At 41.1% G+C, this 24621-nt stretch overlaps 1 protein-coding gene across 2 annotated transcripts in view; it reads right to left on the minus strand.

Moving 5' to 3' along the window:
• The window catches only part of CTNND2 (catenin delta 2), a 466576-nt gene that overhangs the window by 399864 nt on the left and 42091 nt on the right, over positions 1 to 24621 (minus strand). For both annotated transcript variants that reach the window (XM_088675087.1, XM_088675086.1), the window contains exon 2: positions 8482 to 8615. In XM_088675087.1, coding sequence (XP_088531213.1) covers positions 8482 to 8615 — 134 coding nt within the window. The remainder of the gene's footprint in view (positions 1 to 8481; positions 8616 to 24621) is intronic.

The following is a 24621-nucleotide window of genomic DNA, read 5'->3' on the forward strand; positions in this document are numbered from 1 at the left end:
TGTGATGCATTTTTTTCCCTTGGAGGAAAAAGTAGAAGCTGTGCCACACCTGCCCTCCATCAGTCCATCTGGTCCTCTGCAGCAGTGGTGGCTATCTTTGCCAGAGGCATGGGCATTTTCTCCCACAGCAGCTGTTCAGAAAGCGGCCATTGCCAGAGCAAATGAAAAACAGCTTCTTGCAATTATAGCTGCACCTTCCGAGGATTAGAATAGGATTCTTGCAGCAGCTTCTCTTAACTATTCTCTCCTGGCCAGTGTATCAGGTGGATAATAGTAAAGAGGCTAGATTATGATCCTATGCATAGCTACATGGGAGTAAGCTCTAATGCATGGGTAGGCAAACTAAGGCCCGAGGGCCAGATCTGGCCCAATTGCCACCTAAATCTGGCTCACGGACAGTCCGGGAATCAGTGTGTTTTTACATGAGTAGAATGTGTCCTTTTATTTAAAATGCATCTCTGGGTTATTTGTGGGGCATAGGAATTTGTTCATCCCCCCCAAAAATATAGTCCAGCCCCCCCCACAAGGTCTGAGGGACAGTGGACCAGCCCCCTGCTGAAAAAGTTTGCTGACCCCTGCTCTAATGCACTCAGCAGGGCTTACTTCCTGGTAAACTTGCATAGGATCTGACTAGAAGCCTCTCATTTATGTGTCAAAATGCTGGCTTTACTGCAGCCGCCTAGTGATAATATAATCCAGTAACCTGCAGAGACACCTGCCATTCATGATGGCATTTGAAGAATTTAGAGGAAGTATAGCCATATCTCTGATTTTTATTACTGAATGATAAACCCAGGTTTCATCCCCACAGTAATCAAAATCAAACAATCTAAGCGAAAAACAAACATAGCCCCCAAGTGGTTACAAAAACAAATAGTGGCTTAAGAAGAGAAATTATGGAAGCACCATTAATACAAAACGCAAATTTATTCCTTTGTGCAGGAAAAAAGAAAACCCACTGAGATGAGCTAAACAAATTAGCCACTGCAGTGGGTTGTACAGAAATCATTAATGTAATTATGAATGCTGAATTTGTGAGCTAACAAAACAGGGCAGCTTCCCCAGAACAAATACTTTTCCACAGGGGTCAGCAACCTTTTTCAGCCATGGGCTGAAAGCATTAGAGCTTACTCCCATGTAGCTATGCATAGGATCATAACCTAGCCTCTTTACTATTTTCAGACCATGTGGTGGACCAGACTATATTATGGGGGGGGGAAATGAACGAATTCCTATGCCCCACAAATAACCCAGAGATGCATTTTAAATAAAAGCACACATTCTACTCATGTAAAAACACGCTGATTCCCGGACCGTCCATGGGCCGGATTGAGAAGGCTATTGGGCCGCATCCAGCCCACGGGCCTGAGGTTGCCTATCCCTGTTTTTGCATCTGATCTCCTGTGCACACTGATTGTCCTGTTCATTACAGTGGAGGGTGGAGAACTGCATGCTTTAACCACCATATTGAATAGGGCCTTTTATGCATGGATCCTGCACTTGGTAGAGATGGCTGGATGAAGGCTTCTAAGCCAGCCTTCTCCAACCTAGTGGACTCCCTATACCAATCCACAAGAGCTTTGCAATAAAACAGACACTTTTTATTGCTTTGCAATAAAACAGTAATGAGCCACATGTGACACCAAAGCAGGAAGCTTCTGAGCATATTCAGAGTGCCTTGCCAAAAGTAAAAAGAGTCATTTAGTTTCCTGCATGGTATAGGGCTGGGCCGGGCGACATTCCTTGCGCTTGCTGCCACCCGGCCCAACCTTCCTTGCTGCTGCGGTGGCAGCAGAGGGACCTAGCGCCGGGGGCGGGGACATTCCTTGCCCACTTTATTTAATCCCGTGATCGACCAGGATCACTGGTTGATCGCGGTTGACTGGTTGAACATGTCTGGTATAGGGGAAGGAAGCCTCTGGGCATACACAGAAGCTTGTATCAAATGTTAGTCATACTCAGAGTAGAGCCACTGACATTAAAAGACAGGATAGCTCAATTGGTTAGAGCATGGTGCTGATAATGCCAAGGTTGCAGGTTTGATCCCCGTGAGTGACAGCTGCATTTTCCTGCATTGCAGGGGGTTGGCCTAGATGATCCTCAGGGTCTCTATGATTCAATGACATGAGTAACTCAGTACCATTAATTTCAGTGGGTGTACTCTGAGCATACATTAGTTGGACACAATGCAGAATGCCTTGCACCCACCAACCAAAAGGAAGAATATAGTCATGAAATTGCCTGCATCTCAAGGGAAAGGCAGCTCTGAGCATAATCTACTGCACCTGCACAGCTTTTGCTACCAAACTACTGCTATATCAACAGAATTCCAGGATAAATTTTTTAAAAAAAAAATTGTAAGGAGTGCAGTGGATATTGAAAGGGGAGGGAGCATACCGAGATCACCTTACAGATAAAAATGTAGCAATGGAGTTGTTTGGATGGTACGAGAGAATGAAGCCTCTGGGCATACACTGAGTGCAATATAACTAGCTGAGCTTACACAGTCTGTTCTACTGGACTGCAGGTATTTCAGTAAATCTGCAGGGATGGGAAGCAATGTGTGTTGAAAGTGGAAGGAGCAAAGATGCAAGTTAGCCACAGTGGACATGCCCGCCTTGTGTACAGAGGTAAATGATTTAAAAGCAGCTCTTGCTGTCTGCACAGTGTGCAGTTGCGTGTGAAGACCCCCCAAGACCTCCCAAAGAAAGACACAGTTGCCACCAATATTGTTGTTGTTGTTGTTTAGTCGTTTAGTCGTGTCCGACTCTTCGTGACCCCATGGACCAGAGCACGCCAGGCACTCCTGTCTTGCACTGCCTCCCGCAGTTTGGTCAAACTCATGTTCGTAGCTTCGAGAACACTGTCCAACCATCTTGTCCTCTGTCGTCCCCTTCTCCTTGTGCCCTCCATCTTTCCCAACATCAGGGTCTTTTCCAAGGATTCTTCTCTTCTCATGAGGTGGCCAAAGTATTGGAGCCTCAGCTTCACGATCTGTCCTTCCAGGGAGCACTCAGGGCTGATTTCCTTAAGAATGGATAGGTTTGATCTTCTTGCAGTCCATGGGACTCTCAAGAGTCTCCTCCAGCACCATAATTCAAAAGCATCAATTCTTCGGCGATCAGCCTTCTTTATGGTCCAACTCTCACTTCCATACATCACTACTGGGAAAACCATAGCTTTAACTATACGGACCTTTGTCGGCAAGGTGATGTCTCTGCTTTTTAAGATGCTGTCTAGGTTTGTCATTGCTTTTCTCCCAAGAAGCAGGCGTCTTTTAATTTCGTGACTGCTGTCACCATCTGCAGTGATCAAGGAGCCCAAGAAAGTAAAATCTCTCACTGCCTCCATTTCTTCCCCTTCTATTTGCCAGGAGGTGATGGGACCAGTGGCCATGATCTTGGTTTTTTTGATGTTGAGCTTCAGACCATATTTTGCGCTCTCCTCTTTCACCCTCATTAAAAGGTTCTTTAATTCCTCCTCGCTTTCTGCCATCAAGGTTGTGTCATCTGCATATCTGAGGTTGTTGATATTTCTTCCGGCAATCTTAATTCCGGCTTGGGATTCATCTAGTCCAGCCTTTCGCATGATGAATTCTGCATATAAGTTAAATAAGCAGGGAGACAATATACAACCTTGTCGTACTCCTTTCCCAATTTTGAACCAATCAGTTGTTCCATATCCAGTTCTAACTGTAGCTTCTTGTCCCACATAGAGATTTCTCAGGAGACAGATGAGGTGATCAGGCACTCCCATTTCTTGAAGAACTTGCCATAGTTTGCTGTGGTCGACACAGTCAAAGGCTTTTGCGTAGTCAATGAAGCAGAAGTAGACGTTTTTCTGGAACTCTCTAGCTTTCTCCATAATCCAGCGCATGTTTGCTATTTGGTCTCTGGTTCCTCTGCCCTTTCGAAATCCAGCTTGCACTTCTGGGAGTTCTCGGTCCACATACTGCCTAAGCCTGCCTTGTAGAATTTTAAGCATAACCTTGCTAGCGTGTGAAATGAGCGCAATTGTGCGGTAGTTGCAGCATTCTTTGGCACTGCCCTTCTTTGGAATTGGGATGTAGACTGATCTTCTCCAATCCTCTGGCCATTGCTGAGTTTTCCAAACTTGCTGGCATATTGGGTGTAGCACCTTAACAGCATCATCTTTTAAAATTTTAAACAGTTCAGCTGGAATATCATCACTTCCACTGGCCTTGTTATTAGCAATGCTTTCTAAGGCCCATTTGACTTCACTCTCCAAGATGTCTGGCTCAAGGTCAGCAACCACACTACCTGAGGTGTACGAGACCTCCATATCTTTCTGGTATAATTCCTCTGTGTATTCTTGCCACCTCTTCTTGATGTCTTCTGCTTCTGTTAGGTCCTTACCACTTTTGTCCTTGATTATGGTAATCTTTGTACGAAATGTTCCTTTCATATCTCCAATTTTCTTGAACAGATCTCTGGTTTTCCCCATTCTATTGTTTTCCTCTATTTCTTTGCATTGCTCATTTAAGAAGACCCTCTTGTCTCTCCTTGCTGTTTTTTGGAAATCTGCATTCAGTTTCCTGTATCTTTCCCTATCTCCCTTGCATTTTGCTTGCCTCCTCTCCTCTGCTATTTGTAAGGCCTCGTTGGACAGCCATTTTGCTTTCTTGCATTTCCTTTTCCTTGGGATGGTTTTCATTGCTGCCTCCTGTATAATGTTACGAGCCTCCATCCATAGTTCTTCAGGCACTCTGTCCACCAAATCTAAATCCTTAAACCTGTTCCTCACTTCCACTGTGTATTCATAAGGGATTTGATTCAGATTGAATTTTACTGGCCCAGTGGTTTTTCCTACTTTCTTCAGTTTAAGCTGGAATTTTGCTATAAGAAGCTGATGATCTGAGTTACAGTCAGCTCCAGGTCTTGTTTTTGCTGACTGTATAGAGCTTCTCCATCTTTGGCTGCAGAGAATATAATCAATCTGATTTCGATGCTGTCCATTTGGTGATATCCATGTGTAGAGTCGTCTCTTGTGTTGTTGGAATAGAGTGTTTGTGATGACCAGCTTGTTCTCTTGACAGAACTCTATTAGCCTTTGCCCTGCTTCATTTTGAACTCCAAGGCCAAACTTGCCAGTTGTTCCTTTTATCTCTTGATTCCCTACTTTAGCATTCCAGTCCCCTGTAATGAGAAGAACATCCTTCTTTGGTGTCATTTCTAGAAGGTGTTGTAGGTCTTCATAGAATTGGTCAATTTCACTTTCTTCAGCACCGGTAGTTGGTGCATAAACTTGGATTACTGTGATGTTAAAAGGTCTGCCTTGGATTCGTATCGAGATCATTCTGTCATTTTTGAGATTGCATCCCATTACAGCTTTTGCCACTCTTTTGTTGACTATGAGGGCCACTCCATTTCTGCTACAGGATTCTTGCCCACAGTAGTAGATATGATAGTCATCCGAACTGAATTCGCCCATTCCCTTCCATTTTAGTTCACTGATGCCCAGGATGTCGATATTTATTCTTGTCATCTCATTTTTGACCACATCCAGCTTACCTCCACTCATGGTTCTTACATTCCAGGTTCCTATGCAATATTTTTCTTTACAGCATCGGACTTTCCTTTCGCTTCCAGGCATATCCGCAACTGAGTGTCCTTTCGGCTTTGGCCCAGCCGCTTCATCAGCTCTGAATCTACTTGTACTTGTCCTCCGCTCTTCCTCAGTAGCATGTTGGACGCCTTCCGACCTGAGGGGCTCATCTTCCAGCGTCATAACTTTTATATGCCTGTTGTCTTTGTCCATGGAGTTTTCTTGGCAGGGATACTGGAGTGGCTTGCCAGTTCCTTCTCCAGGTGGATCACGTTTAGTCAAAACTCTCCACTATGACCTGTCCATCTTGGGTGGCCCTGCATGGCATAGCTCATAGCTTATCTGAGTTATTCAAGCCCCTTCGCCACGACAAGGCATTGATCCATGAAGGGGGCCACCAATATTAGTTTAAGGTTATTGGCATAATTTTGGTCACAACTTCATTGATTATGATTACAAAATGTGAGTGGTTTGCTTAGGCATTGGTTCGACTAGCTGCAGCTACACCTCCGGCAGGGCAGCACTGACAACTGGACACCAGCAGAAATCAGTAAGGGTAAACATACTGGGGGAGCATTGGTCCTACCACAGATGCAACCTCACCCCAAAATGCTCCCAGGTGCTCTGGTGTGGCCCTAACCCCTGGAAGGGGATCAGACAAAAGCATGGCGAGCACCTGGATTCCTTTAACGGAATACCCTTTTGCACATTGGGAGGCGTAGGTGTGACAACCTTCCCTCCACCACACCTTGAACCAATGCCTAACCACCAAACCTTACAAAGTTGTGACGATTTGCTATGTGGCAGGTGAAACCCAAGTGGCATGAGCCAATCCGCCAAATGAGGAAACTCCTGCCGGCCCCCTGCCCCCAAAAGCAGACGACCCACGATGGCATAGCAAGGTCATGGCAAGACCCTAAATATAGGGAGGGTGGGAGCGTGATCTGATGCACGAGGCACTAAGAGGAAGCTTGACGCAACGTGCAGTGCCATAAATAGGTCCCCTGGCTGCAAATTCTCTCAACCCCATTGGCCAGAATTACCCCAGCAACCGAGGGACCCAATAGGGCTGTTGTGTCTATCCAAATGATCCCACCCACATAAACAGTCTTAGTGATCTCACCGCAACATGTGCCCTCCATGATGAGGACACAATTTATATACACTTGCAAAGTGCTTTTGGAGAACCCTAAACCACAGCAGTTCAATGGCTACAGTAATTCACAGTACCAGCTTCCTGTCCTCCCCACTTTCAGCAATCACAGACACACAGACACAGACACAGACACAGACACACACACACACACACACACACACACACACACACACACACACAAGCTCATTTGTAGTAACAGCTTACCCAAAAGGTTTTTATTGAAGCCTAGATTGTGCAAAACCTGAAGGAGACGCTATGAAAACTTTTCAGGGAACATCCTAGCAGCTGTTACAGAGAACAGAACATGGGCTTAGCATAAACTCTTCTCTGTTTGAAACCTTACATAAGCTATGGTTTTCTGGCACAAAAAATGTAGTCTTTTAATAATTCTTGGCTCCTCTAGAAAGGCTCTCATATCCTACTGTGAGAGATGCCAACAAAAGAATCTGGAGTGACAGATAAAGTACTTTGCATATGGATTCTCAAAGAACTTTAAACATAGAGGAACAGAGCCAAGAGGTCAAGTGACTTTCAGAAGCAACACTGCAGGCAGGCAAGACACACAGGCATTTGCCACATGGAGAGATATGAGTAGAAAGCAAGCTCCTAACATAATAACACATGTCCACCCTGTTTAGCTACTTTCAAAATATTTATTTTCCAAGACAAATCTGGTTCTTAAAATTACTTTAGCTGGGTCATGTACAAATTAAGTAAAAAAGTACTTTACCAAAATTATGCCTCATTGATTTCAATGGAACAGAATAAAGCATTAGGTCAACTCCCTCAATGAAATCAACTATGTCTGTTATGCTTTTACTTTAGCTTGATTGTTCCCATTAGTATTCAAACGTGCACCAATGTTGACCAAGACATCTTTTTAGTACCTAGAGCCAGCCAAACTGCATGCACAGGAAACCCAACGTGAAGAGTTCATTTATTGCAATATCAGGTACGGATCTACATAGGCACCCCAATATACACATCACATGAGAAACACCTTAGAGCTTTGGCTTGGCAGCACAATGTTTTCTGTAATCAAATCTAAAGCAAGGTCCAGTCAATCCAAAAGTTTAGCATTGAAATTTGGAAATGAAATAAAGCAGCAAGGAAACAGAGACAACCATGCAAGCACAAACTCTCTTTGGTATTTATTCTGCCATTGACTGACTGTAGACCCCTTCCATCTTTAAATTTATCTCCCTTACCTATTAAGCCCAGGATATCTGTCAAAACCTTATAGTTGCTTATCAATGTAGCTCTCCATGGAACAGAACAAAACTACTCTAACTTCCCCAAATGTATGGCTTTCGGCACACAAATTCTAACTAGGCCTAGATAACAGTAAAAAAAGAAGAGGAAAGTCCAGATATTATCATTCCAAGCAAAGGAAAACAAATTGTTCCGGGAAATTATTTCATACCTAAGAATTTCCCACTCAAACCTAGAGCAAAAAGTAAGGAAAACATATTCCATAGCTGATGCACCCATTCAAATGCAAATAAATGTATGAAAACCCACCATTTTGAGTGAATAACATACTAATTTTCAGTTCCCTTAAGGCAAGGAAGAAAAATAAAGACTTCAAACCAACATCTCAGTGACAAAATAATGCAAGTGGATTAAAGAAATAAAATATTTTTCGGAATATATTTTGTGCCTTAAAGGTACTCAAGCAAGTGACAAGTAGAACTCATGTGTATAACACAAAATGTAATGATAGCACCACAGTTTATTTGAAATTTGTCTCTGTTGCTTACTTGTTCTTTGACTGATGCCAGAATGGCAGATGTGGTCTCTGTTTCAGATCCATCTCCGTTAGATGTATTCAGGACAGGGCTAAGGGAACTTGTCTTGTCAGAACACGATGGCTGGTCTGGAACAGGCATAGCTCCTGTAACACAGAAGCAAGGCATAATTACACATCTGGTTTTATCAATAATTCAAAGTGCATAGAAATAGATGACTTGGTTTCAAGAAAGGAATGTCTAAAGTTGCTTCTGTTTTTGGTTGATGGCCAAAATTGTTTTCTTTCATGGAACTTCCCCTTGTATTTTTCACACACACCTTTTACTTCCTCCCCTTCGTACCCTAGTGAATTATTCACCAGATCTGATTTCCAGCTTGTATACTAGGCATGAATTTCATATTTAGCTATTTTTTAATATAAAAAATGAATAGTATTAAGAACTTTTACATCTAGAAAGTATTGCTGCTTTAATTTAGCATATAAATATAAATGGTTAGGTACCAAAATGCCTAAAGGGGTTGTCCCCCTCATATGAACCCATCAATCTGCTAATATAATTATCTGAGAGCTTACTTCAGGCTGCTTCTGCCTTTGGAAATTAAGTAGGTTTGTTACCAGGCAGGCGAGGCCTTTTTTGTGGCAGCACCCTGACTGCAGGATATCCTCAACGACAGGATATCAAACATATTTGTGGTGCCAATGTTCTTTTCTACTAGGTACCAGCTTAACAGTCTTGTTTTTTCTCTCTCCCGAGCCTTTGATATAGTAAATAATGCAACCTGATTTCCCACTTTTTCTTGTTGCTTATTCATTGCTGATGTATCAGATGTAAAGCAGCCTCGAAAAACCACTGGTGGAATAATAAGGCTGAAATGTGGTTAAATAATGCTTCACAGAAAATGAACAGGTTCAAGTGCTCACTGGCATCTAGACAATTCTTACTGTGTACTAGCAAATGGCCTGTCAGTATGATAACAAGCTGCAGTCAGTGCATATTCAAGGAATCAGTAGGGGAGGCGTCTGTGCACTCCACAGAATCCCGTCAGCTTTTACACTAGGCATCTACTATGCATATGCTTCCTATAGAAATAATACAAACTGTATTTAATGCAGCAACTCCTGTCTGCCTGTGCAAAGGTGCAGTGTTCTCAACAGGGCATCTCACTACTGTTTCTATTATTTCTCACATGACAAGTTGAGATTTCCCATGCAATTCTGATATGAAGAAGTCCTCCGAAAAGGTCGCTGTCGTCCCTGCCCCCCACCCCTGCCAAACACACAATGGTCAATTGAAATGACTGGGTCCTAGGAACCTTTAGCATTTAGTCATTCCTCCAGAATGCATTGGGGTAAGTGTAAGTTAGGAACATGCGAAGGTGCCTTATACTGCCTCAGACCATTCAGACAAGCCAGGAGAGCACGATTAGAGTTCAAAAACACATTCAAGCCAGGCAAAGCACTCAAAGGAGGGTGCCGAGCCAGAAAGGGGTCTGGCTCAGGAGGGTGTAAAGCCTGGGGAAAAATCCCAAGGGCTAGTTAAAGGGGCCTGCATTTGCCCCCCTCCCCTGCCTGAGGTTCTCCATCCCTCTGGCAGGGAAAGCAATCGCAGTAAAAAAAGAATAAGATGTATTTTCTTATAAAGGGCTTTTTGGGGGGGGGAGTATTTTCTCCTAAACATTTTTTTGGGGGGGAGTGGCATATTTCCATTTATCATTTGAAAGCACCACTTTTTTATTAAAGATTTTCTTGATTTACAGAAATATATGCAATGTCTCTCGTAACATTTTTACAATCGGTTTCACTTTCACCTTGAAAATCAAAACAGGATAGTGTTTGGTGCAACCAGGTGGAATGAAAAGCACTACATTATAAAACTATAGCAGGACTGTATGTTGCTTTAAGGTTTGCTCACATGAATTAGCAAATCAGAAGTTTCCATTGTGCGATCCAAAATTTCTGTTCCATGAACAGAAGGTCTCCTTCGGTTCATAGAAGTTACTTAGATCCAATGGAAGCTCCTTTTCAGAGGGGTTATGCCATTTTCAGCAATGTCCTGTTCCCTAAGAATTACCACCCATGCCAGTGTTTCTCAAACTTGGGTCTCCAGCTGTTTTAGGTCACGACTCTCATTATTCCTGACCGTTGGTCTGGCTAGGTAGGGATGATGGTAGTTGTAGTACATCAACAGCTGGAGACCCAAGTTTGAGAAACACTGAATGCTGTTCCAGCATGCTACAACCATCCAGAGCAGATTTGGGGTGCCATGGGAGGCTGCAAGAGAAAGGAGGAAATAAAGGGGGGGACTTCCTACCTCCCTTACATGTGTAGGAACAATAGGTATATAAAAACTTGTTTTACAGGAAAGACAAATGGGTGTTACTGTACACAGTGAAAATGTGGGTGTTGATTTCAAGACATTTAATTTCCAAATAATTTTTACTTTGTGTGTTACCAGTTTTCTACAATAGAAACCATTGTAAATACTGTATTTTGCAAGAAAATGCATCTTTAAGCATGGTGGGAGAAAGGGAATAAGAAGGTAGATGAAGAGATACAATACACAGAACATGTAAAGGTAAAGGTACGCCTGTCCATTAGGTCCAGTCACGGATGACTCTGGGGTTGCGGCACTCATCTCGCTCTATAGACCAAGGGAGCCGGCGTTTGTCCACAGACAGCTTCCAGGTCATGTGGCCAGCATGACTAACATGACTAAGCCATTTCTGGCGAACCAGAGCAGCGCACAGAAATGCCATTTACCTTTCCACCGAAGTGGTACCTATTTATCTACTTGCACTTTGACATGCTTTCGAAGTGCTAGGTGGGCAGGAGCTGGGACCGAACAACAGGAGCTCACCCTGTCACAGGGATTCGAATGGCCGACCTTCTGATTGGCAAGCCCTAGGCTCTGTGGTTTACACCACAGCACCACCCATGCCCTTCCACAGAACATGTAGGACCTGTTATGTTAATACATGCCTAAGGCATGAATTAAATCATGTGTTTACTATGCATTGTATTGCATTTCAAGATTTTGATTCAAATTAGTTTAGCAGTAATTGATTTAAGAATTCATCACTGCTCCACTTTCAGAATATTCCTGTTGAATAATTTTTCATTGTTTAAGCAGATACCAAGGGATTTTTTATTATTTTGCTTATTGCATTATGATGGTTTAATTAAAGCTTTCTATTTGATATTCCTAATTCAGTGCAATTGCTTTTTGATAATTTGATATTTGCATAAATCAGTATTGGAAGTTCCTTAAAATGCAGTGTTCGAAATTTGTGGACCTCGCAATCAACCTGAACCTTATCATCTGGAATCAGAAATATAGTAACCATAGTGTTCATGAACTATCAAAACTGGGGCTTAATTTACAGATGGAAGGAGCCACAGTCAGGATCCAAGCATTGTGTAAGGTATATGATATTGACATTCTCTCCCAACAAATGGCATCAACAAGGGCCAAAAATGCAGTTTCAGTACCATGGCCAGGCATGAAGCCAGACTTGAATGGATCCAAGTAACCAGCTTCCTCTAAACATGCCTGAAGCTAGACTACCACCTTGCCTAGAAAGGGGATATTTGCCACTGGGCAGTATTCCTATTGAACAAACACATTCTGGGAAATAAAAGCTTATTCCAAGGGCACAGCAATAAAACTGCTAACACATTTGCAAAGCTAAGCAGGGTCTGGTATGGTTTCAAATTGGATGGGAAACCGTGTGTTGCTATTCCTGCATTGCAGGTGGTGGGACTAGCTGACCCTTGGGGGTACGCTTCCAACTCTACAATGCTATTATTCTATGAATAAGAAGCCAATTATTTTTTAAAGGTACTCAAATTGTCACAATTATATGGCACTTAAGGGTGTTATCTTCTTAGTAAACAGTTAGCATAAGGCAGAATTTATTCTGCCTAATTCCAAATACAGTGGTACCTCGGGTTACAAACACTTCAGGTTACAGACTCCGCTAACCCAGAAATAGTACCTCAGGCTAAGAATTTTGCTTCAGGATGAGAACAGAAATCGTGCTCCGGCAGTGCGGCAGCAGCAGGAGGCCCCATTAGCTAAAGTGGTGCTTCAGGTTAAGAACAGTTTCAGGTTAAGAACGGACCTCCGGAATGAATTAAGTTCTTAACCCGAGGTACCACTGTATGATGCAATACCAATACAATGCAAGCTTGAAATTTTTCAATTGAACACTAATGAACAGATTACTTTATAAAAGGAGAACCAAAGGGGGCCGGGGTGGAATCAATACATTCTCATGCTACATACTTTTAATGCTTCCAAAAAAAAAAAGTGGCATGATGGAATGCAGTCATGAATTCTGGAGCCTTGCCTAGAACCATGTCTACACAACTGCACATCAAGCAGGGCTCGCTACTATTCGGGGATGGAAATAAATTATTTACTATCTGGCACAACAAATAAAAGCTAGCCTCATGACTGAACAGTATTAGGCAGCTTCAGAGGCAAAGTGCTTTCTGCACACTTGAAATTGAGAGCTTGGCCCCAAATGATAATCATACAGACCATCAGGGTGGGTTGTAGTTTCCCTGTGTTGTGGGAAGCACTAAATCAAAGGCATAAGCTATTTTCTTTAAATAGTATATTTGATATAAATCGGATTCTTAGGTTGAGCTATGGCTCTGTTTAAGCTTGTGCATGGTCCTTCCCATACCTTTCTCTTTCCCAAGTCTAATTTGTGTCATGAAGAAGGCTACTTATTTAACTTCTATTGGGTCACTTCTGCTAGAATGTGCCTTAACAGTTATACTGGTTGTAGTCTCCAAAGGTTTTCATATACAGCAGCATACAATTTCAAGGAAGAAAGCCTATGCATGAGAGGCTGGCATGAAGCAAGGCAGTGTAAAATGGTATTCAGATACTCAGCTGATAGGCTAGTAAACATATTATAGTCAACATTCATTAACAATATTGGTTGATATGAGGTAACTAATGGTGGATCTTTGGGGTCTCCTTGGGAATTACCATTATGCTTGCTTCAATAAATATTTATCCCAAGGTGGCTAGCATTGCAGATGAAAACAAAAACCAATTAAACAATTAAAAAACAGTAACAGTGTAATCAAATCTGAATTTATACAGCAGAGTAGAATTTTTCAATTCTAGTGTTTTAAAATACAAGCAATTCCCCATGTGCATGGGGATTGTATTCTGAGGCACTGCACACATTGGTGGGATGTCAGCGGTTCTGCGTGCCTTGAACGTGCGCCAGTGGGGAGTTGTCTGTTCATCTTCCTTGCAATGCTAAAAAAAATCATTAAAATGTCTCAGTGAATAAGGGAACAGTCCTATATAGAAGAGGGTGGCATAAAACAAGCTGGCGTAATTTTATGCTGGGTCCAAACTTTGTTGAGGAGCAAGACTACTGCTGGCTGTGCAGGCCCATGCCTATCAGAAACAAAACAAGCCTTGAAAGTAAAGTTTGACTTATGCCACCCTTTTTGCCATGTCACATGAGTGAGTTGAACAGAGTTAGGATCCAGCTTAAGTCCCTACTTACTGGTCTCACTGTCTCTTCAGCTTAGCCATGTTTGCTGACTGAGCCAGGAACCTCTCTCAGCTCAGCAAGAGATCCGCAGCACCCTAAGTCGCTTATCTCAGCAGAACGTCTTGTAGGATTGCATTCTAAAAATGTCTTAACCTGACATCTAAAAGCTAACAAACTGTCTTGAGGAGCTAGTATCACAACTGGGAGGCCATAGATAAATAGTCCAATATTTGGTGGCTTCCTGCTCATGGTGGAACTAGGACCTTAGGGAAAGTTCTTAATGTTTGAGAAGTTTAGTATAGTAGAAGCTACCCAAGACCCAAGCCACAAAGGGCTCCAAAAGGTTAAAACCAACACTTTGAACGGAGCATGAAAACAAAACCGGTAACTAGTCTTGAAATTGGCAATATATGTTCTTAGCAAGCCATTCCAATTAAAATCCCGGCAGCTTTTGTCAAAGTAATTGCACAATCTTCAAGCGCTGCCCCACATACAACACATTGCAGTAAACCAGGCATGGCCCTCCAACTGTTTTGGGACTACAATTCCCATCATCCCTGACCACTGGTCCTGTTAGCTAGGAATGATGGGAGTTTTAGTCCCAAAGCGCTGGAGGGCCAAGTTTGGCCATGTCTGCAGTAAACCAAATAAGATGTTATCACAGCACAGGTCACAGTTGCCAGATTATCCCTGTCTGAGAAAGGACACAATTGACAATTTTACATCAGCTATATCAAAATTCCACCAAGTTGTATCTATCAACAATAGCACAATTCACGCTAGTAGGACTAACTAACCTGTTTATAAAAATAGTGCATTCAAACTTTATAATGGTGAAATGCTGAAAAGGCAAGAGGAGTAAAACTACCTTCATTTCTCTCTCCTTGCTTTGGATCATAAGCTTTCTCAGAGAATTTAGTGAGACATGCATAAACATTAACAGCAAAGGAATGCCTGTTTAGTTTAGCATCGCTTTAAAACTGGCCACAGTTGCCATCTGTGTAGCTGTAGTATACAACATATATATATATACACATACACACACACACACACACACACACACACACACACACACACCACTAAAAGTACAGGGATTGGCTTAGTAATGCTATTTGTAAGAGAACATCTGGGAGCTGCAAAATGAAGTTTCAAAAGTAGGCTCGTGATAACATCTGTCAGGTTCTATTTATAATTCATCTTAGGTGGCCTTTTACAGTCGCTTTCAGCCTTAATAAGGCCATCCCATAGATGCCCATTGTTACCCAAATAATAGTGGATTCCTATACATTTCTACTCACAAGGAAGCTCCACTGAGTTCAATGTCACTTACTGCTCAAGAAATCTGTATACTATATATCCTAATCTGGGAAAATAAACAGCTAACTGTAGGTAGTTTTGACCTGGAGCCTCAACAGTGTCTGACTATCCTGCTACATAGCATAGGTGGCTGAGAGGACTTCACTATTTTGTTACATAAATTCAGCTTGATTAAAAAGAACACCATTAACATCTAGACCCTGATGTTTGCAGTCTCCTTATTTTACCTTCTCCTACTACAAACTCCTGCAGCCAAAGCACATTTCAGCCCTGGCCTGGTTAATTTTTGCTCTGCCAGGAAATAGGAATTAAGCACACCACAGTTTTTCACATTTTTTAAACAGAGCACCATCAGGTTATATGTCACTTTACAGATATATACAAAAGAAATGGGTTTTCATATACTGGTTTGTTTCATTTTAACTAGCCAGACTTTCCCATATTTGAATGTAATGGGGAATTGTTGTTGAAAGTTATTTCTTTTTGTGAATTATTTTGAGATCTCCCCCCTTTTTTTCCCAATCAAATGGTATATAAATTTTGTGAAATAATTAAAATTAGCTACAGTCGTACCTTGGTTTTCGAACAGCTTAGTTCTCGAACGTTTTGGCTCCCAAACGCAAACCCAGAAGTGACTGTTCTGGTTTGCGAACTATTTTTGGAAGCCGAACATCTGACGGGGCTTCTGCGGCTTCTGATTGGCTGCAGGAGCTTCCTGCAGCCAATCAGAAGCTGTGCTTTGGTTTCCAAACGTTTTGGAAGTTCCGGAATGGATTCCATTCGAATTCCAAGATATGACTGTAATTGAAAAGTGAAAAATTGCAGCTTTCCATCTTTCCTTCTCAGAGTCCAAAGGAAGAAGATGGAGTACATGGGTCTGAGGTTCATGCAAGCTCAGTTCTTTTAATGGCAAAACATGGTTTGCTGTTATGTCTGAGCCAGTATGCCATGCATTAAAATATTCAGAAAGGTTAAAAAGATACAAATTATCTCCTAAAATGTTTGCATTTGCAGAAAATGCCAATTAGCTGAATTTGTTTTTAAGGGTTTGTTTTAAAACATGCCATTTTATTTATACATGTTTGAATGGTTTCTTTTTCTTTTTTAAAGGAAAGGAACAAGCGTACTGAAGAGAAAACGAGACAACCAGAAAACAGCCACTAGCGTTTTAACAAGTGTTCTAAAGAGTCCTTCAAAGAAAAAGTAAAAGAGAGGGCGACATATGGTTGAAGGCCATTTCTGCTTCAGCTTTTAAATGAGTAATAAACTAAAATCTGTTCACCTCCATCTATTGCAATGCAGCAACAGTCAAAAGCAATGATTTCCTTACTCAAGTGAATTGCCCCTTAAGCACGCAATACAATCCTTTTCAAAGCACTGGATGCGGGCTCCCCCACCAACACCAATATAACAAAATTGTGTGTGTGTGTGTGTGTGTGTGTGTGTGTGTGTGTGTGTGATACTTTGAATATGTAAAGGACACAACAAGAAGTGATTTTGTTAAAGACATTGAATTTATTGTAGATTGTGAGTTCGACTGAGTGTAGAGCAGGCTTCCTCAACCTCAGCCCTCCAGAAGTTTTTGGCCTACAACTCCCATGATCCCTAGCTAGCAGGCCCAGTGGTCATGGATGCTGGGAATTGTAGTCTCAAAACATCTGGAGGGCTGAGGTTGAGGAAGCCTGGTGTAGAGTAAGCAGTTGTAGAAATCTGATAAAGAGTTGCCACTGCCAATTTGACCCAGCTCTTTGTTGTTGTTTTTGCATATGCCTGTCTCAAGAGACAGTGTGTGTCATGATGTGCGTGGTCAGTTTGTGCGTGCATGTGCACAAACTTCTGGCCACACCCACCATTGATGTGTGGCTCCCATACATCTGGAAGTGAAGTAAAACCACTGCATTAGAAGCCCAGAAGTGACCTCCCCAGGATGTAAGCCAGGGCTGTGTATATGGAGGTCCTGGGCTGCCCAGACAACAAGACTGCCCTCCTTGGTGTGGTCCAAAGGAAAGCAGAGCACCAGCTTGGCTGCAGAAGTTGGCAGAAGGAGGAGTACAAGGTGCCATCCAACCGTCTTAGGATTTGTATAAGGTTTACTCCTTCGCCTTTTCTTCTCCCAGAGGTATCCTGCAAGACAGTGCAGGTTTGGGGGTCTTTCTTCTCCTAGATGGGCTCCCTTCCCTGGTGAACAAGCCCCATTTGCCCCTCACTTCCCTCTACAGCATGTGCAGAAACCGCCTTCCTGACCACTGGAGCCACTATTGGTTTGGTCCACTCAATCTGCAGGAGCATGTCTTCTCATGCAAGGGAAGTCCATAACTCACTGAGAGTTAGAGACCCATCACCTGTTTTAGCTGGCCAGTTGAAGCCACATGCTGACAGCTTCTAGGAGCCACAAGTGAGAGCTGTGTGCAGGGTGGGGAACAAGATGGACAATGTCTTGTCCCAAAAGCACACTGGGAAAAAGGAAGGAACAGCAAACAGAGGTTTGCTCTGTTAACAATTTAAAAAGAGAGAGAGGAGGATGCTCCATGTGCAGACATAAACGCCCTACCTCCAAACAAATTTATGCCCCAACCCCTCTCTTCCTTTGCTTCAGCCCAAACATGCCACCCAGAAATGCCCCACTCAAAATCAGACAAACCCCAAAACAAAATGAAAGGAGAATAGCCCCAGCTTGGAATGCCCCTGCAGTGACTTCCGAGTGTCACCTTTTAAAGACTCCTGCCTACCTATTTGTTCTCTCTTGCATTGCAGAGGTCTACTTAGGTCAACGTAAGTAGCAGGTCAGTACTGCTGGCACATAATAGCATATACTGCATCAGAAGGTGTGCAGGTGAAATTCATTGATGGCATGCTGATGTTGTTAGGTCTTGAGGGTGTTCCTTGAGTAAATACGCTGAGCTTTGTATTTCTGCGCTGTCATCCAGCTTGAGATATATGGGGATTGATCTGAGTACATATTGCTCCTAATTGGATCAGAGAAAATATATCTTCTGTCCCCTCTTATTGGAAAGCACAAAAAAAAAATATCAAAGCGTTTCCCCTAATTTTACTAAGGCTTACTAATTAACTGGCATTTTCTTTTAGAAAAGCTATTTCTCAGCATAACTCTGAAACCTAATCAGATTTCATGAAAATGTCAAACTGATGCCTCAAGCAATGTTCTGAAAATTAAACTTGCGTGGCATTTATTTCATAAAGTGGATTACTATGTTTAATGAATTTTGTTTTTGCATATTAAAATTAAAATTAGAATATTTTACATTTACGGCATAATATATTTGCAAATCATATCAATTTTTTATTGTTGCCTCCTAAAAATCAGCAGCGTGCTCAACAGCTTCAGCTCCATTGCAATGTGTGCTGACCAGTTACAATTTTTATTTTTAATGACATTTGAGAAAAAATAAACTGCAGTTTAAGCTGGCATGAAGCAAGCCAATGCAAGATAAACCAACTAAAGTTATGCCACACCCTCTGCCTAATCTGGCCTATGCGAAATCTCTTACATTTGTAGTCAAAACTTGTGGCCTGATCTGATCCCATTTAAGCTGTGCTGTGTCCTTTTTTACAGTCCAGTTGGAGAGGTGGTGGAATGCAAGCTGATATACTGATATATACTGATATCTGCAAGGAGGCATTTATAACCAACTGCAGTTTTCTGGAGTTGCTTTAAATAATCAGAAGTTATGTATGTGAATTGGAAAGGTGCACAGGAGAGCACATACTGGGGAAATTCACATCAAATCATCTTGGAAAAATTAACAAATCACAAAAAGATGAAGGCAGTAAATTTGTAAATGTAAAAATGGTTTGGTGGCATTGGTAGAGAAAAGGAGCGTAGCTACCTTTCTTTAAGAAATGTTTAGAAAGAGATTTGAATTCTTTTGCTAGTAAAATTGTAGCTCCTGCTTCTAGCAAATGCAGGTACTCAGTAATTAGTATTCCACTAATTAATTCAGTAACTAGATTCAATGCATTTGACTTCTGCTAAACAAAAATACAATGTAATTTGGTAGTAATTATTATTGAAGCCTCTGCTGGGGCTCCTTCTGCTTTTTATTAATGAACATATTTCCAAGAAGTAACCCTACAATTCACAAATTTGAGCAAGGTTTGTATCCCTCTCAGCTACTTAGATGCCCAGCTGTGCAAAGTATATCCTAACTAAAGGTATTAAGGATCAAATGTATGAAACTTCAGCAAAACATTAAAACAAACAGAAAGGAAGCCCAGAAACTCCAAGAAACACTGATAAAAAACATATGAGCAACTGTTGTCTATGCTGTCTGTGTTTCTAATTAAACGTTGAAACAATAATAAGCTTTTCTACTTTTGCAAGATGTTAGCTGAAAAGTCATGTAAATACAACCCAGCACTATTTAATTTTTTAAAAAGTCTTTTATCTTTTAAAATCAAAAAACAACAACAAAGTTTTCCCCACTTACCCTAAGTAATCTCAGCTGTGTAGGTGAAGTAAGGCACCTGCAGACAGCATCTGCCCCCCCATCACAGAAGTCTTACTACAGATGGTATTCTTTTTCCTTGTGGTTTTTGTAAAATGTAATAATTTCATACTGAAGGGATGTATTGAGAATCCAATGAATACATAGCCTAAGGTGTCAGCTAACTAATTCTCTCCCTCTCTCTCTCTCTCTCTCTCTCTCTCTCTCTCACACACACACACACACACACACAAAGTTTTACTCTGACAGCATTGCAGATAACAAATGGCATTAAGAAAAACAAAACAAATGTAGGATAAAGAAAGCAAAAATGGAAGAAAAAAACCAGGGAATGTTGCAAGACAGTCAGGAGGGATCATGACCTTTGCTTTGAACTACAGTATAAGCAAATACAGAGGTCCCAGTTTTTCACAATATATGCACAGCACACAGCTTGGGAATAATGCCCTTACAAATGAGAGGCTATATGCTGATAATGACAGATCAATCCTACTCAGTTCTGCAAATATGTAGCCAGTCTCTTTATAATTGAAGAACATTTCTGTTGAGTACACATTAAATTCTTTATGAGGTTTCTCATTCATAAGTTTTACAAGAACACTGCTGGGACCACAATCAGTTCTTTTTATAGGTTGCCTTATCAGCTAAACTATTTGTGCCCAATCTATCCAAGAATTATTTAGAAAAGTGCAAGTGTTTTTAATTTTAAAATATAGGGCAGTGGTAGAAATAACTTCCTACCAGCACAATATACCTATCTTCCCTAAACTTTCAAACACTGGGAAGAGGGACTGATAGTTAAAACACTCTATGATGGGAATAGGAGTCTCCTAATAACTCTCAGCACCTTTAACAAACTACAGTTCCCAGGATTCTTTGGGAGAAACCATGACTGTTTAAAGTGGTATAATACTGCTTTAAATGTATAGTGCTGATTGGACCTTTATATGTCTGTATTCTTTTTATGCCTGGAATTGTTTTTAATTGTTTAGATATGGAGCAGTTTTTAATTGTTTTTACACTTGTTTTATGCCTGCAACTGATTTGTTTTATAATTGTATATTTTATTGCTGTAACCTGCCCTGGGACCTTGTTGTGTGAAAAAGTTAATAAAATAGAACAAGTACACTAAAGCTATTCGCCAGATTTTGCTGTATCAGAGAAATTGACACAGCATAAGAACAGCTTGGAACTGTTTAGCTTCAGATAATTCTGATGAAACTTTAAAAAAAAATGTAATAAAACACACATGACATAATTAATTAGGAGTTCTCCAAGCTCACACTCAATCCTTCAAGAAAACTGCACAAAGTTTAAAAGGACTGCTTGTCTATAGACTGGGCACAGCAGTTCAAGCAGACCATACAAAGGTGACAACTTGTTTTCTGTTGGTGGTGGAGGTAGAAAGTGTTCACAGGCTTTGTTGTTTGTGAGATTGCTGTTATACCTGTTGCACCTAAGTGTCATTAAACACTTATTAAAATCACCTGAAGGGCATGAAGTTGAAGTAAACACTAGTTAATAGTTTGCTGTGGACTACTTCCTACGCATGTTTGGCGGTGTGCTTTTGTGAAGCATGATCCCTAGCTTAGTGTTACATCCAGGCCAAGGATCATGGTTTGTTACATCCCAAAACAAAAAACGAACAGTAAGCAAACCTTAGCTATGGACCATGGTTTCTTGGGAGCGAAACAAACCACAATGTCTGCTTTGGAGATAAAGTTAAATCAGGGATTGAGACCCATTTCCTCCCAGCATGCATGTGGAGGAGCAGCGTCGGTGAAACTCACTCATGCATGATAAGCCATGCTTTATGGCTTACCATGATGTGTGATCACAGCCACTGTACACATATAAAAATGTCATGTAATAAGACTGTAAAAAATGTTTATATTATGACTTACTCTATAATCTCTGTTACTAATTGGTTCTGTTTTTTCTCTCCTACAAAGGCAAGTTTTTATGGTGCATTTTATTGCTTTATTATTTCATTTTAAGCATCTTATTTTGCATTTTTTTTTGCATACTGGTATTTTGCATATTATGCCTACTGTTATTAGGAAGCTCACACAAATTTAGTAAATAAAATTTACTAAATAACTACTTCAGGTAGTTGCTTTGCTACAGGTTGGCCCCAAAGAGTTGCTCGCTAACCATGGCATTGAGCACCACAGCCCTGAAGGCAGGCCTTGGGACTACACACTTCACTTTTTAAAAGGCTGCCATATGTCTGGGTTCTCCTTGTGACCCCAAGGACCAGAGCATGCCAGACACTCCTGTCTTCCACTGCCTCCTGCACTTTGGTCAAACTCATGTTTGTAGCTTCGAGAACACTGTCCAACCATCTCGTCCTCTGTCATCCCCTTCTCCTTGTGCCCTCAATCTTTCCCAACATCAGGGTCTTTTCCAGGGAGTCTTCTCTTCTCATGATGTGGCCAAAGTATTGGAGCCTCAGCTTCAGGATCTGTCCTTCCAGTGAGCACTCAGGGCTGATTTCCTTCAGAATGGATAGGTTTGATCTTCTTGCAGTCCATGGGACTCTCAAGAGTCTCCTCCAGCACCGTAATTCAAAAGCATCAATTCTTCAGTGATCAGCCTTCTTTACGGTCCAGCTCTCACTTCCATACATCACTACTGCGAAAACCATAGCTTTAACTATACGGACCTTTGTCGGCAAGGTGATGTCTCCGCTTTTTAAGATGCTGTCTAGGTTTGTCATTGCTTTTCTCCCAAGAAGCAGGCGTCTTTTAATTTCGTGACTGCTGTCACCATCTGCAGTGATCATGGAGCCCAAGAAAGTAAAATCTCTCACTGCCTCCATTTCTTCCCCTTCTATTTGCCAGGAGGTGATGAGAGCAGTGAAATGTTAATAACCAGCAAAAAAACCCCAAGATTTAGTGAGCCAGTATAGCAAGTTTACGTCACGCCCATGAAAGGGATTCTCTGCAACAGCATGAAGTGCTATGGTATGCCAACAAAAATAATTAATATTGCAGAGGCTTTATATTCACACACAGCATGCACAGACACTGCATAATAGGTTTTGAAAATGGTTCAGCATACATACAGGCATGCAGCTCAGATTCATTCTCACTTCTCTTATTTAGCATTGTTTCTGAGTTAACTCAGAAAAGTGTAGGTGGGCAAACCAGAAATATCACACAATATAATATTGCCTCCTGAGAAACAGCTAGATTTTGGCATCTGCATAGTCCTTTAATGCAACAGCTAAATATTTATATAAGCATAGACTGAAGGCATTTCTAAATAAGGGGTTGCCAACTTGGCACCCATGGGCACAATGCCATTGGATGAACTGTAACTCCCAGATTCCCAGCTTTCATTTAAGTAAACCTCTCACATTCTTAGAAGCAGAGATATGAGTCAAAGGGTACAAACTGGAATATTCAGCCTCATATAACCAATATGCTTGTCTAATTAATGCACAAAGGGGTTAAGACCATAGTGTAAGCTTTCCTGAGTTAGCTAGGTCAGTTCCCCCACCTTGGGAGGAAAAGTTATCAAGCCTTTACTCTTCCCATTCCACCAAGGGAACCCTACCAGTAAAGAAGTCTAAGCTGGATGTTCCAAGCTTAGACCACATGGCTTAAGCAAGCCATCTTTGTGTTTCTATACAAATAATTTGGAAACATTTACCACTTTTGAACTTAAGTTATACTGCCTGTCTTTTCTTACTGCGGTATAGAAAACCACATGAATCTTACCTTCGATGAGTTTGTAAGTAAACTATTTTTAAGTTACCAAACATGTGGTCACCACTGCTTTAAAGATAAATGAGAACATGGCTTGGCCCTAATTAATTTTATGGTGTAGTAGTAGTAGTAGTAGTAATAATAATAATAATAATAATAATAATAGAACAAATAAAGCAGTGGATCCCCCCCACCTCATATCACTGGGCTATGACAACTCACCACTTGAAGACCAATGCCCTAACACATGTATACTGTCTATGCTAAATTAACATGTAATTGTAGGATTCAAGGATTAACTAGCCTGCGGAGACACTTCACTTCTGCAAACCTTAGCTTGTTTATAATAATTGCCAATTACACCAGCAAAAAATGCCAGAATACAGAATATACAATCACTATTATATATGAATAACATCAGTTTGGAGACAAGTTACTTCCTTTCAAATGAGATTCAAAAGGAAGTAAAATAGTCCGCATAGCATCGTGTTATAAGAGAAAATAGTTGCTTTTAGAAAACTTCAAGGATAGGAAAAAATGCTCACACTAGGATAAAATGAATTCCTATGCATATTTTTCTATGAAGTTCAAAGGGGGAGAAATTCAATTTAGTTCTAGTTTAAAAACAAATTAATCAAATCTGAACTTTCCAAAACAATATAAGAACTGAAATGCAGGCAACCTTTAAAAAATTGCTCTTATCTGAATTTTGTAATGCCGTTATCTAACCAAACAATGTTTACAAAAAACACACATATAAAATGAAATATACATAAAATGAGTATATTAGTGAAAACAACATACAACATACACAAATGCACTGGGAGAAATTGCTTGCAAAAAGTGTGTGTGTGTGTGTGTGTGTGTGTGTCTCAATACCGTATATCAAACAAAATGTGTTTATTCAGAGAAATTTTCACTAAAATGCTGAATAATTGCAAACTATTGAAATCTCTTCAAAATTCTCATTCCAGAATAAAGCAAGTATTGTATACACCAAAATAAAGGTAACTATGGTCTGGCAGTCAGTACATACAATTTTAAGCATTTAAATCAAAGTGGCTACACAGATTATTCTCATAGTTGAATGGAGCTGTAATTGCACTTCCCTTTGAAAATAGATCCAATC

This window comes from Zootoca vivipara, chromosome 8 (genome assembly GCF_965207765.1).
Source record: "Zootoca vivipara chromosome 8, rZooViv2.hap1.1, whole genome shotgun sequence".
In the NCBI taxonomy this organism is placed as follows: Eukaryota; Metazoa; Chordata; class Lepidosauria; order Squamata; family Lacertidae; genus Zootoca; species Zootoca vivipara.